Source organism: Pan paniscus, chromosome 1 (assembly GCF_029289425.2).
Source record: "Pan paniscus chromosome 1, NHGRI_mPanPan1-v2.0_pri, whole genome shotgun sequence".
In the NCBI taxonomy this organism is placed as follows: domain Eukaryota; kingdom Metazoa; phylum Chordata; class Mammalia; order Primates; family Hominidae; genus Pan; species Pan paniscus.
The window spans coordinates 202,021,499-202,035,997 of NC_073249.2; the positions used below are offsets into that span (position 1 = coordinate 202,021,499).

Sequence of the window (14,499 nt, forward strand, 5' to 3'; positions counted from 1 at the left end):
TTGAAACCTTTCCTGACCCTCGGGGGTTAGAGGTGTGATCCCCATTTTGCAGATAAGACAGCTGAGGCCCAGAGGGCAAGAGTGGCTTGCCCAAGACAGTGACCACTGGTGGGTGACAGCTGCCTGGTATGAGCTTGGGGCCACTGGGCCCTTGGGAGGGGCAGGCTGGGATCTGCCCTCCCATAAGTGAGGGTCATAGACACTAATCCAGGCCATGCTGGAGGAGCTGTCTGATCTGAGCCCAGCAGCTGGAGGCTGACAGCAGCCAGGACAGGCCCTGAGGGCCAACGCGGGGCTTTCCCCAGACATCTCAGTCCTCTGCTTTTAAAAACATGTGGCCTGTCCTCCAGCTCATCGGCACCCTCAGGGGTTAGACAGTATGATAACCACTTTACAGATGTGGAAACTGTGGCCCAGAGGCAGAGAGTGACTTGGTGGGCTAGAGCAGGGTATGATTGGAAATTGCACTCTCAACCCTGAGCTTCAGAGCAGGGAAGGGCCCCTGGTGGAGTCCACTGAGACCTTCTCATCTTCCTCTCCCAAGTCCTATCCTCCTGGGCCTGCAGATAGCAGCTCTGGGCCTGGGGCTGGACGGGGCCCTAACATCTATTGTGGAGTCCCGATACATCTATTGATGTATCGAACCCAGGCTGGCTGTGAACCCCGCCCTCTTCCGCCACAATAGATGTGTTTTCACAGGCTCTAGGGAGAGCAGGTGGCTGTGTGTCTTCTGCTTGACCTTGAGCTCACTGGCTGTCCAGAGCCTCAGTTTTTTCACCCATATGATAGGATGGTGGCAGACATTACTCAAGGGGATGCTGCCAGGCGAAACAAGATGGTGCTTGTCAGCTGCTTAGATGCTGCCGTGGAGGAGGCGCCCAGCAAGCATCTGCTGCCGTTTTGATGATTTCCACTCCTGCTGGCGACTGCTTTAAAGGGCAGTCCTAGCCTGCAGAGGTGTGATGGGGATCAACTGTGGGAGAAGGGGGGCTTCCTGGGCGAGGGGCTCCTGGACTGGGCTTCACAGGACAGAAAGCATTGCTGGCAGAGGCTGTCCTGAGCTGAGGCTCTGAAGATTGGGGGGCAGAGAATATTGAAGAAATACTGGGAACAGCAGCAGCAGGAAGAAGTGGTAGTGGGTGGGCCCTGGGGCCAGCAGCCCTGCCTTCTTTTCTTTCTGGGGCCCCTCTGACCAGCGGCTGATCTTTGCTACCTTAAATCAGGGACTTTCAAAAGGAAGGGGCCTCAGTGAGCAGACTGTGCAGAGGGGAAACTGAGGCGTAGCAGGACTGGGCCCAAGGTGACGGAGTGGGTTAGAGCCAGAGCTCCCCACCCAGCTCTCGCTCTGGGTAACCGAATGAAAGAGGCTTTTTCTGAAGACCATCTTCTTTCCTCAGGCACTGGAACTTCTGTCCTATTCCCAGTGTGAGAGCCCTGGCCCTGTGGCTCTGAGACTCTCTGGCGCCCTGGCCACGTGGGGCCGCCTTGGCTCCCCTCTCCCCTCCCTGGCAGTGGCTCCAGCGTTCCACAGTAACAAGGAAGCTATTTCCGAAGTGCTGTTGGACTCCCCTCCTCCGGGAAGTCTGCCCTACGGAGGGCAAGGGAGCATGTGGTGGGAGCATGGGTTCCGGGGTCAGATTACCTGACCCACAGCCTGGGTCCCGGAACAGGCGCTCAGCGTCGGTCTCATGGTGAAGTCTCAGTGGCCCCGTCTAAACAATGGGAACAAAAGGGAAAGTGTCAGGTAAAGAGCCCTGGGCTTGGAGTCGGGGGATCCGGGTGTGAATCCTGCCTTGCTGCTCAGGCTCTGTGTTCCTCACATGACTTTAGCATCCTGGCCTCCACACCCCGGTCTCCAGCATGGGGATGATAGTTCTGCTTCCTTTGGGCATGAGCAGAGATAAAAGCGATGGTCATGATGGTGGTGACCCACGTGACTGGAAAGTGTCCACACCTTACTTAGGCCAGCACCTCAACCCACAAAGACAGTGTGATGGGGACACCGCAGCTCGGGGTGGGGGAAAGGAGTGTGACTTGAGTGAGGCCACCAGACTGCAAGTGACAGGACCCGTCCTCGAACCCAGGCTGGCTGTGAACCCCGCCCTCTTCCGCCAGGCCGCAGGAGTAACTGTAAACACTCTTTGTACATGGTGTGACTCAGAAACAGGGGACTTTATTCTCCTGTGACGAAAGTAACAAGGCCTGAGGTTTTGCACCAGCCCTATTGGCTCCCTTCAAGCTTGTGGCTGACTAAAACACCCAGATCCTTTGCACTCAGGCTGTTGTCGGATCAGTCTGTGGTCCCCACGTCCACCCAGCAGGCTTCATGCCTGTTAAGATTCTTCTGCTCACTTGTCCCCCAGCTCATCCACATCTCCCTGCCATTTCCAGTGGCCTCAGGAGCAAGGACAACATTTCCTCCAAGGCCTGTTAGGGCTGAGGACTCGGTCTGGAATTGGAAGCTCTGGCCGTACTGGGCCTGCCCTCCTCAGGGTAGCAGTCAGGTGCTTTCCACAAGGCATCTCCTCCCCATCCGCTCCAGGCCCCACCCATCCCACTTGTCTCATTCACGTGACTTGCCCCATCCCCATGGGCATCTGAGTTTGCAGCCCCAGCTCCAGCTAAACTCGCCCCCAGCCCATGTTTTCCCCTTTGTTGCCAAGGGCCCTGGGAGGCAGCAGTGGGGGCCTGGCCAGAGACCAAATGGTCTTATTCCTGCCACCAAGTGTCCCATGGATTCCTGGTCTGGGGCCTCATTGGAGGAGAAGGTGGGGCTCCCTGGTTCTTGGTGACTGGCTGAGCCCCTGTGGCTCCCAGGCCCCCTGCTTTCTTTCTGAGGCTCCCAGATACCTGTTTGAGCTTCCAACAGGGATGGGTAGGGAGCTTGGGGGCCTACAAGTACCAGAATCCATTGCGTTCCCATTCTGAAAATCAGAAATCAGGCCCATGCGAGGCCTCGGGCTCTGTCCCCTCATGCCCTACAGTGGTCGACAGGCTTTTCCCACTTTTCGAGTCCCCAGCAATCACTTGTTCAGGCCCCAAAAAGCGCAGTGAGTTCTGTTTTACCTCCCACCTACATCTTGCCTCTTCTCCCTCTGCCAAACTAGAAAATGCACATGTCATTCTAGACCCAAGGCCTTAGGCAAACCTTCTCCTCCCCCTTAGCCCCTTCCACATTTTTTTTTTTTTTTTTTGAGATGGAGTCTTGCTCTGTCACCTAGGCTGGAGTGCAGTGGTGTGATCTTGGCTCACTGCAACCTCCGCCTCCCGGGTTCAAGCGATTCTCCTGCCTCAGCCTCCCGAGTAGTTGGGATCATAGGCGCCTGCCACCACGCCCGGCTAATTTTTGTACTTTTAGTAGAGACGGGGTTTCACCATATTGGTCAGGCTGGTTTCAAACTCCTGACCTCACTCAGGTGATCCGCCCGCCTCGGCTTCCCAAAGCGCTGGGATTACAGGCGTAGCCACCATGCCTAGCCTCCATCTTTTCTAAAGGGTCCCAGGTCCAGGAAATCCCACCCCTTGTTCGGCGTGTGACCTCCAACAAGCTTCCTCGCCTCTCCGCAGTTGCAGTTCTCTTACTTGTAAAAGAGGGCCTGGCCACCCTGCCTGCCTGGCAGCCTCCCACCAAGTCACGTGAGGTAGAATGGCCGTGACAGTGTTAGGGTTGATCAGCCGAACCCTGGAGTGCACAGTCTCCAAGGGAGCCGTCCTTTCCTCGGGTCAGCCCTGGAGAAGCCGCAGCCACTAGGGGGTGTGAACAGGGACGTTCCCGGGAGTGTTGCACGTAAGGGAACTAAAGGGGAAGCTTGAGAAGGACTGAAATGTGGGTGGAGAGGACTGCGGAGTGAACTGTGCCTCCAGTGGCCAGCAGGAAAGAGGGAGAGCAGTGTCATTCTCGCCATGCTTGTTGAATCCCTTCCGTAGCAGGGAGGATTCCCAGGGTTTTATGGGACCTCTGTCATTTCTGTGGGGCCGGATTACTCTCCCCATTTTGCAGATAAGGAAACTGAGTTTGAGCTCCAAGGTGTGCTAGTAAAAAAGCAAGTTACAGAATGACACACCCGGACTGAGACTGTTCAAGAGAGTTCCATGAGAAGCTTACTTTGCGTTCTCCATTCATGGAAGACGAAAAGTGTCTGGAAAGAAACTGGTCACAGTGGGGACTCTGGAGAGGAGCTTAGAGCGGTGGAAAGAGCCTTATCTGTAATGCTTTTATTTTTGTAAATATTCACATGTTGCTTGTGAAATGTAAAATTAGTTATTAAAAAAGTGTGTGTGGCGGGGGAGGTCCCTGCAAGCTTGATATCACTCCAGAAGTGTCCCTCGGCCTCAGCAGGCTGCAGGAGGGCGGGGGCCTGGCCACCTTGACCCTCCCAGCACCTCTGAGTCCTCGGATGTGAGGCTGGGATTCTTCCTGTGTGGGCTCTGGCAGATAGGGAGTGGAAAATGCTGGCAGTTTTCTCCAGGTGTGACATCTCGTCCCCTGACCCCAGCTTCCAGGCAGAGATGGCTGTCTAGTCCCTCATGCAAGCCCCCTACACCTCTGCCCAGCATCCTGGTGGAGTTATTTTTCTGCCTGAGGCCCAGAGAGAAGAAGGCATGTTCTGGGGATCCCAGAGTGACTTAGGGCTGGAAAAGCCTGCAGTCCCATCGTGGGGCCACCTCCCATTGTTCTTGTAGACATGGGAGACAGTGTGCAAGGCAGGCTGGGATGCTGGGAGGCAGAGGGTGGCAGTGCTCCTGGGTTATCTCCCTGCCTCCCTTGGGGGCATGAGCCACTTTCTCATGTCTGTTGCCTCAGTTTTCTTTTTTTAGATCTAGGGTCCTTGTTCCGTTGCCCAGACTGGGATGCAGTGGTACAATCAGCTCACTGCAGCCTCCACCTCCTGGGCTCAAGTGATCCTCCTGCCTCAGTCATCCCAATAGCTGGGACTACAGGCTTGTGCCACCCCACCTGGCTAACTTTTTCTTTTTTTTTTTTTTTTTTAATTTTTGTACAGACAGGGGTCTCGATAGTTGCCCAGGCTGATCTCAAACTCCTGGGTTCAACTGATCCTCCCATCTCAGTCTCCCAAAGTGCTGAGATTATAGGCCTAAGACACTGCACCTGGCCCTCAGTTTCCTCTCCTGCCAAACAGTGTGTTGTAGAGGTTTGGATCACAGTGTGTCGTAGAGGTTCGGATCACCGCGTGTCGTAGAGGTTCAGATCACCGCGTGTCGTAGAGGTTCAGATCACCGCGTGTCGTAGAGGTTCGGATCACCGCGTGTCGTAGAGGTTCGGATCACCGCGTGTCGTAGAGGTTCGGATCACCGCGTGTCGTAGAGGTTCGGATCACCGCGTGTCGTAGAGGTTCGGATCACCGCGTGTCGTAGAGGTTCGGATCACCGCGTGTCGTAGAGGTTCGGATCACCGCGTGTCGTAGAGGTTCGGATCACCGCGTGTCGTAGAGGTTCGGATCACCGCGTGTCGTAGAGGTTCGGATCACCGCGTGTCGTAGAGGTTCGGATCACCGCGTGTGGTTGAGGTTCAGATCACCGCGTGTTGTAGAGGTTTAGATCACCGCGTGTTGTAGAGGTTTAGATCACCGCGTGTGGTCGAGGTTTAGATCACCGCGTGTTGTAGAGGTTTAGATCACCGCGTGTTGTAGAGGTTTAGATCACCGCGTGTGGTTGAGGTTTAGATCACCACGTGTTGTAGAGGTTTAGATCACCGCGTGTTGTAGAGGTTTAGATCACCGCGTGTTGTAGAGGTTTGGATCACCGCGTGTTGTGGAGGTTTGGATCACCGTGTGTTGTAGAGGTTTAGATATGTGGGGTGGCACATAACGACCATTCTCTGTTCAGAAAGTCTTTTGAAAACCTCTGTGAAGAGGCTGGCAGTGACCTCAGGGTTCTCCCAGCAGAGGCCTAAGGTCAGACCTCAGGAAGAACTTCCCAGCAGAGTGAGGCATTTCTGTCTCCACTGAGACTCTGGGGCAGCAACGGCTGATGGGCTTCCTGTGCTCTGCAGGGCACCGGCAGAAGCTGGAGGACCAGACCAAGCCGTTCCCTGACCGCTTTGGGGACCTGGAACGGCTGCGCATGCGGGTGACACCGAGCACACCCAGCCCCCGAGGCTCACTCAGCACCACAAGCCACTTCAGCAGCCAGCCCCAGACCCCAATCCAAGGTACGGCACGGAGGGAGGGGCTGCAGCGGGGTGAGGTGGGGGTGGAGGGCCTCGATGTGGTCCAATCTGCCCCAGACCAAAAGCCTGTCCGAAGATCAGTCACTGCACCCCCTTGTTTTGTAGAGGAGCTGCTGGTGCTCATTGGCACCTGCAGACGGTTCCTGTGGGCTTTCTGTGTGCTAGCCATCATTCGTTCACTCAGCAAACACTGACATTACTGACACATGCCCGGTGCCTGGCCCCAGGGATCTGCATACCAGGAGTTCACTGTGCCTGGGGAAATGGGGTTAACCCCATAGTGCCCCTATTAAAATTGGGGCATGACTTGTCCAAGGAGCCGTGACAGACTCGCCCCTGCCATGTACAGTTTCCCCACCCCTGCCCCACAGCCTGCGATTTTTCATCTGAAAGTGGATTGGGGCGGATGCCTCCACCCAGGGCTGGGATGACATTCAAATGACATTACTGTACTCACACGAACTTTGCACACTGTTAAGTGACATTCCAACCCTAGAGAGGCACATAGCATTCCTGGGAAAGGTCTCCCACCCTGCCCAGAGCATCCTCCCAAACAGGAGGAGCTAAGGTGGAAGGGAAGACTGAGCTGGGGTCTCCATCTCCACTGCCTAGACGGATACAGCAAGCCCAGTTGCAGCCAGGCCTCAGGCAGGTCTTCTGGAGTATCGAGGTGCCTGGCGCATAGTAGCCGCTCACTAAACGGCTGCCGGCTGCATCTCTCCTCTGTTCTCTCAGTCAGTGAGCTGGGGACATGGGAGGCTGTGTGCACAGCCGGCCCTTGGGCTAAGTGGGGTGCCAAGGGTGCTTGGTGGCCGGGTGGACAGAGGCAGGCGGCTGGCTGCCGTCACAGACTGTGCCCATTCTTTCTCAATTCCCCAGAGCCTGGTTAGAACCCCTTGGCAGATGAATGAATTGAGAGGCCTAAGAGGTTCAGAGCCACCCTCGGGTCACACAGCCCATCTGTGACCAGGTCCACAGTCTCCACAGTACCTGCTCCCAAGAACTTTCTGTACTTCTGAGGGGACAGATAAAGGGGCCTGGAACAGGGCTGCCAACCGGTCTGCCTGTCCCACCCCCTTCTCCGGTGCCACGCTGAGGTGGGGGCCGACTGGGTCTCTCTACTGACATTGTTCCAGGCATAGTGCTGCGGCCAGGGGCTTGATGCAGACCTTCAGTGTGAAGAGAGGACCCCTCCCCTTCTGGCCTGGGCTCAGGACTTTTGGCCTTGGTCCTGCTGAGATGCCAAGGTTGGGAGAAGCCCCAGGCCCAGCCTCTCTGAGCCCAGGAGCTAGTGCGTTTGAGACTCTCAGCTCTTGAGCCCACGAGTTGGAGGTCTGCTCTCAAGAGGTAGCGGAAGGAGCCCTGCACGCTGTGCTCACACCCACCCCTGCCGCATAGCTGCCTCTGCTTCTGCTACCCATGGGCCAGCATCTGTCGAGGTGCAGTAGCCTGAGAGCCAGCCTTTCCCTGCCATGGACAGAGCCAGGCCAGGGCATCGGGGCTCAGCAGGGGAGCCAGAATCCAGGAGGTGGGGTGAACAGTGGCTTCCTGTCCACCAGCCCCCATGGAAGGAGAGCCCACATCTGCCCATCCACTGCTGGGTGGGCACAGCTTGGGAATCAGTGCCTGGCCCCACGGCAGGCACAGCTGCTGCTTCCATCCTGGGCTGGGAGGAAAGGAGCCCAGCCTGTGTGGGGCAGTGGCTGACTTCTGCTTCTCTGCCTGCTTCCTCCTGAGGCCTGGCCCAGTCCCTCGCTAGCACCCCCACAGCACTGGGCCACAGGCAGCCAGGCATCTCCATCCTCAGGCCCATCCCCTTTGGGTGAGAGAAAGGGCCTCGGATGACCAGGACAGGGCGAGCATGAACTCTGCAGTCAGCTGGACCAGGCTAGGAATTCAGGCTCTGCCAGGCATTGGCTGTATGATCTTAGACAAGTCACTTAAACTCAGCCTCAGTTTTCTCATCTGTGAAGTGGGGAGAAGGAGGTCCCTGACAAAGAGGGGTTGCTGGCAGACCCAGGCTTGGGAAGTCACTCTCACAGGCCCTCCTCCCTCTGCCCTCGGACTCCCTCCTGGGGATCCCCCTTGGGACACCCCACCACCACTTCCCTCGGTGCCTGTTAAGTGCTTTGACCCTCCAACCTTGGTCACTGGCAAGCAGTGCAGAGACCCCAGCACCTCCCATACCCCAGCCCCAGCCCCCAGCCGCAGCCGCCCACAATGGGGGCTTCTTACAGCTGAAAGGGCTCATTCAGCCACCATGCAGCAGCCCGGACAATCTGGAGAAGAAAATAAACATTTCCTTCCACTGTTGGGATTGGCCGCTCGACAGTGCCCCGGGCAGCTCGGGTTTCCTGGGGCTGCGAGGCCGCAGGGTGGGGGTACAGGAGCTCCAAGGAAGCTGCTGGGGGGTCTGAGGGAGTGCTGAGGGCAGGTACTTCCCCCACCACCTCGGAGGAGGGGTGGTGGCCCTGAGGAGAGAGGCTGGAGGGGATGGTGGCAGGTCCAGGGAGGCCCAGCCCAGCGCCCTGCAGCCCGCGTGAGCTCTGAGGGGCACAGTCCTGCCGTTGTATCCTGCGGTCCCCGTTTGTTTCCTTCGTCTTGAGAATGGGGTTCCCATCAGGCGGCCAGCACCCACTTCCACCCCACCCATCTCAGCTGTGCTGACGTGCCCAGCACCTGCAACAGGACCTCTCTCCCCAAGGGGCTCCCCAGATGAAAACTGGCAGCCAGGTGCCTCGGAGGCTCTCGGCCTCAAGGGGCCGGGACAGCCAAGTGACCTACTAGGGAGCATCCCAGATGTCCCAGAAGGCCCCCGCCACCCAGACTGCTGTCCCCACATATTCTTACCTTAAGCCAGGAGCATCACTCCGTTCGGATCCACGCCCAGGGCCAGAGTACGCTGCTGAGGGAAACATACCCCAGCTGACTTGGGAAGACCCCAAAGCCCCGAGAAGTTCCAAGTCCCAGCCGAAGTCACACACACCTCAGGCTCATAGCTCTCCGTCCTCAGCCAAGCCTCGGCGTGGCAGGCAGAGCCCACTCCGGCTAGCACCGGCCCTTATCCTTTGGTGGGTGACACAGAGGGGTTGCTGGGCTGGACAGACTGCACCTCTGGACCACTGCTGGGGGCTCATCCACCTCCCCCTGCTGCCAGAGTAGAAGGGAGGCCCTGCACCAGGGCCTCAACTTGGCAGGGCCCTGAATGAGCCAGTTCTCCTGGGTACCCAGAGTAAGAGACACCACAGCCACAGTGGCCTTGCAAAGCCTCATGGACCCCTGCTCTGTGCCCAGTGCCATTCTAAGTACTTGATGTGAATTAACTGAATCCTGATGAACTGTTATCGTCTCATGTTTTATATGGGGAAACTGATGCACAGAGAGGTTAAGTGACTTGCCCAAGGACACAAAGCTAGTAAGTGTCCAAACCAGGATAACTGTCCGGCTCCAGAAGCCACACAGTAAGCCTTGATCCTGTGCTGCCTCAAAGACGGGACAGCTCCCTCTCAAGTACGTGTTGGGGCTCAGGACCAGAGGCCCTAGGATTGTGTGCCAGGTCCAACGTGCTGTGTGACCCTGAGGGAAGTGCCTCACCCTGTCTGGGCCTCAGTTTCCCCATCAAGGGTGTTAGACTCAATCCCTGAGCCCCTTTGAATGCTGAGGTTTTGGGGGTCTGTGATGACAAAAGTTGGGGACAGAGGATGGAACACCCTCGCCTTGGAGCCCATTGAGAAGCCACATTCCTGGGGGAGCAGGGGCAGAGTCTGGGCTGGACACTGTGACCAGGTCAGGGTCTGGGTCCCCAAGTTTGTCTGACTGCTGTCTCACTTTGCTGCCGAGGCAGGTTAGGGTGGCATCCAGTCACTGTGTGGCCACGAGTGGGCTCCAGAGACACAGGCCCAGGGTGAGGTGGAGGCCAGAGCTCCTGTGAACTCAGTGCCCACAACCCAGGTGTGAGCGCACAGAACCTCCGCGTGCTGCATCTGGGCAGGAGAGGCACGTGTGTCCCCAGCAGAGGCCTTGTGATGAGAACCAGTCCTTTCTCTGCCACAGAGACTCAGTCTTGCTCTCTCTCTGCCTCCATTTTCTTGTCTTCAAAAGCGAGTTCCAACTCCCAGTCTCACACGATCATTGGAGCCCTTTACACATCCACGGCCTTCCCAGCTGTTAACATGGGCCGGTGGGGAGAGGAACCTGCCTGGGCAGGGCTGCTGGGAGGCCTGAGCTGACCCTGCCCTCAGCCCCACCACCGCATCCTAGGCCTCTCCTCTGCGAGGCTGGGAAGGAGGATTTAAAAAGAAGAATAGACCCCCTCCTCTGTTCTGTTGCTGCTGTGGGGGGGCTCCCATGGCCCCTCTTGGCCCGGGGCACGCTCCAACCAGCTTCCCGGCAGATCTGTGTTCGGAATCCTGGCGGGGGAGGCCCCGGGCAGCCTAGGGCAGGAAGAGGAGAGCCAGGTCTAGAACTAGGGGTCCCCCAGATGGGCCTTGGGAACCAGAGCCCAAGGTCATTCTTCAGGAAGGTCTCCTGGGGTTGTCTCAAGCTGGAACTGACCTCTTCCCTGCTGTCCTCCAGGCACCTCGGAACTGAACCCATTCTCCGACCCCCGCCAGTTTGACCGCTCCTTCCCCACGCTGCCAACCCTCACGGAGAGCCGCTTCCCAGACCCCAGGATGCATTACCCCGGGGCCATGTCAGCTGCCTTCCCCTACAGCGCCACGCCCTCGGGCACGAGCATCAGCAGCCTCAGTGTGGCGGGCATGCCGGCCACCAGCCGCTTCCACCATACCTACCTCCCGCCACCCTACCCGGGGGCCCCGCAGAACCAGAGCGGGCCCTTCCAGGCCAACCCGTCCCCCTACCACCTCTACTACGGGACATCCTCTGGCTCCTACCAGTTCTCCATGGTGGCCGGCAGCAGCAGTGGGGGCGACCGCTCGCCCACCCGCATGCTGGCCTCTTGCACCAGCAGCGCTGCCTCTGTCGCCGCCGGCAACCTCATGAACCCCAGCCTGGGCGGCCAGAGTGATGGCGTGGAGGCCGACGGCAGCCACAGCAACTCACCCACGGCCCTGAGCACACCAGGCCGCATGGATGAGGCCGTGTGGCGGCCCTACTGACCGCCCTGGTGGACTCCTCCCGCTGGAGGCGGGGACCCTAACAACCTTCAAGACCAGTGATGGGCGGCTCCGAGGCTCCGGGCAGGAATGGGACCTGCGCTCCAGGGTGGTCTCGGTCCCAGGGTGGTCCCAGCTGGTGGGAGCCTCTGGCTGCATCTGTGCAGCCACATCCTTGTACAGAGGCGTAGGGAACCACCCCCACCCCGGCCCAGGACACTGCCCCCGGCCCAGATCCTGGCCGTCTCATCCCATACTTCTGTGGGGAATCAGCCTCCTGCCAGCCCCCCGGAAGGACCTCACTGTCTCCAGCTATGCCCAGTGCTGCATGGGACCCATGTCTCCTGGGACAGAGGCCATCTCTCTTCCAGAGAGAGGCAGCATTGGCCCACAGGATAAGCCTCAGGCCCTGGGAAACCTCCCGACCCCTGCACCTTCGTTGGAGCCCCTGCATCCCCTGGGTCCAGCCCCCTCTGCATTTACACAGATTTGAGTCAGAACTGGAAAGTGTCCCCCGCCCCCGCCACCCTCGAGCGGGGTTCCCCTCATTGTACAGATGGGGCAGGACCCAGCACGCTGCTGGCGAGATGGTTTGAGAACACATCCAAGCCAGTCCCCCCAGCCCAGCTTCCCCTCCGTTCCTAACTGTTGGCTTTCCCCCAGCCGCATGGGTCCCAGGCCCCAGAGAAGATGAGTCTATGGCATCAGGTTCTTAAACCCAGGAAAGCACCTACAGACCGGCTCCTCCATGCACTTTACCAGCTCAACGCATCCACTCTCTGTTCTCTTGGCAGGGCGGGGGAGGGGTGATAGGAGGTCCCCTTTCCCCTAGGTGGTCTCATAATTCCATTTGTGGAGAGAACAGGAGGGCCAGATAGGTCCTAGCAGAAGGCATTGAGGTGAGGGATCATTTTGGGTCAGACATCAATGTCCCTGTCCCCCCTGGGTCCAGCCAAGCTGTGCTCCATCCCCCAAGCCTCCTGGGAGGATCCAGCCAAATCCTGCGACTCCTGGCACACACCTGTCTGTAACCTGTTTTGTGCTCTGAAAGCAAATAGTCCTGAGCAAAAAAAAAAAAAAAAAAAACCAGTTTTTAAAACTGATTTTAGAAAAAGAAGCTTAATCTAACATTTTCAAACACAAGGTCTCTTACAGGTATAGCTCCGTGATTATGATAGCTCTGTGATTATAAGCAACATCCCTGCCCCCTCTCCCACCGTGGACCCCCAGCTGCCTCCTGAGGGTGTGGGGTTATTAGGGTCTCAATACTTTCTCAAGGGGCTACACTCCCCATCAGGCAGCATCCCACCAGCCTGCACCACAGGCTCCCCTGGGAGGACGAGGGAAACGCTGATGAGACGCTGGGCATCTCTCCTCTGGGGCTCTAGGACATCTGTCCAGGAGGCTGGGCGGAGGTGGGCAGGATGTGAGAGGTGGGAAGTACTGGCTGTGCGTGGCAGGACAGAAGCACTGTAAAGGGCTCTCCAGCCGCAGCTCAGCTGCACTGCGTTCCGAGGTGAAGTCTTGCCCCTGAATTTTGCAAAATGGGAAAGTGGGTGCTTGCCCAAGGGCCAGGCTGCATGGATTCTCACATCAGAGTTCTCTGGCCCTAGAAAGGCTTAGAAAAGGCGTAAGGGAACTCATAAAGGCTAGCAGCATGCGGTATTTTAACTTTCTGCCTCGGCCTCTGTGGATGCAGAAATCTGCCCTACAAAATGCTCTTCAGTGGTTGTCTCTGTGAGAGCACTGTCCCAACCCAACCTGTCACAACGGCCAGAACCATACACCAGAGACACACTGGCAGGTTAGGCAGTCCTTCTGGCGATCCTATTCCATTCCCTCCTGCTGCGGTTTCTCTTGGCCTGTCCTCACTGGAAAAACAGTCTCCAGCTCTTCAAAATAGTTGCTGACTCCCTGCACCCAAGGGGCCTCTCCATGCCTTCTCAGGAAGCAGCTATGAATCCATTGTCCTTGTAGTTTCTTCCCTCCTGTTCTCTGGTTATAGCTGGTCCCAGGTCAGCGTGGGAGGCACCTTTGGGTTCCCAGTGCCCAGCACTCTGTAGTCTCATCCCAGATTACTAACCGTTCCTGATCCTGGAGAGGCAGGGATAGTAAATAAATTGCTCTTCCTACCCCATCCCCCATCCCCTGACAAAAAGTGACGGCAGCCGTACTGAGTCTGTAAGGCCCAAAGTGGGTACAGACAGCCTGGGCTGGTAAAAGTAGGTCCTTATTTACAAGGCTGCTTTAAAGTTGTACTAGGCAAACACACTGATGTAGGAAGCACGAGGAAAGGAAGACGTTTTGATACAGTGTTACTGTGAGCCTGTCAGTAGTGGGTACCAATCTTTTGTGACATATTGTCATGCTGAGGTGTGACACCTGCTGCACTCATCTGATGTAAAACCATCCCAGAGCTGGCGAGAGGATGGAGCTGGGTGGAAACTGCTTTGCACTATCGTTTGCTTGGTGTTTGTTTTTAACGCACAACTTGCTTGTACAGTAAACTGTCTTCTGTACTATTTAACTGTAAAATGGAATTTTGACTGATTTGTTACAATAATATAACTCTGAGATGTGTGGAAGGAGTCCAGTGCCCGGTTTCTAGGTCTATGCATGGAGGTGGGGTGGGGTGGGGTGGGGGAGAGGATGGAGACCTCCTGCTGTTGCCCAGGAGGAACAGGAACAGAGACACCCAGCACCGTCATCTCCTTGCTTCCAACTTCTTCAGGAATGGCCGCAGAGACCACCCTGGCCACAGGACAGCCGGTGAGGCCTGCTCCTGTATGGCTGGGACCCCAGGAGAGCATCAAATAGGTCTTCAAAGTGCCACAACCCTTCCACCAATCATGAGCGGGCTGTGAGTCTTCCCAGCCGTGTTGGGAGGAATTCCTATGCCTGTTCCTCAGATTCAGATTTGGGGAGGGGGCAGAGGCAGAGGGAGAGTCCAAGTGCCTTGGTGAGAACCCCCTCTGAGGCTCATGTTTCAAGATCTGTGGCAAGCTAGCAGCAGTGGGGATTGGGAGTAAGCGGCAACTTCAGTGCCCCCATTTTGCAGATGAGACAACTGCGGTGCAAAGAAGGAGTGTCATCAAGGTCCATGTCTCCCTGGGGTTGTCCATGGCTGAACTGGGACCACAGCCCAACAATGGTAGCATGGGTGTGATGGTGTGGGGACCTGGCTTGACAGCC

The 14,499-nt window shown here is 57.3% G+C and overlaps 1 protein-coding gene across 1 annotated transcript in view; it reads left to right on the forward strand.

Moving 5' to 3' along the window:
• The window catches only part of RUNX3 (RUNX family transcription factor 3), a 30,615-nt gene extending 16,773 nt beyond the window's left edge, over positions 1-13,842 (forward strand). Inside the window, exons 4-5 of the mRNA XM_008963161.6 lie at positions 6,014-6,172; positions 10,766-13,842. Of these exons, the coding sequence (XP_008961409.2) occupies positions 6,014-6,172; positions 10,766-11,310 (704 nt within the window). The 3' untranslated portion in view covers positions 11,311-13,842. The remainder of the gene's footprint in view (positions 1-6,013; positions 6,173-10,765) is intronic.
• Positions 13,843-14,499: the final 657 nt, after the last annotated feature.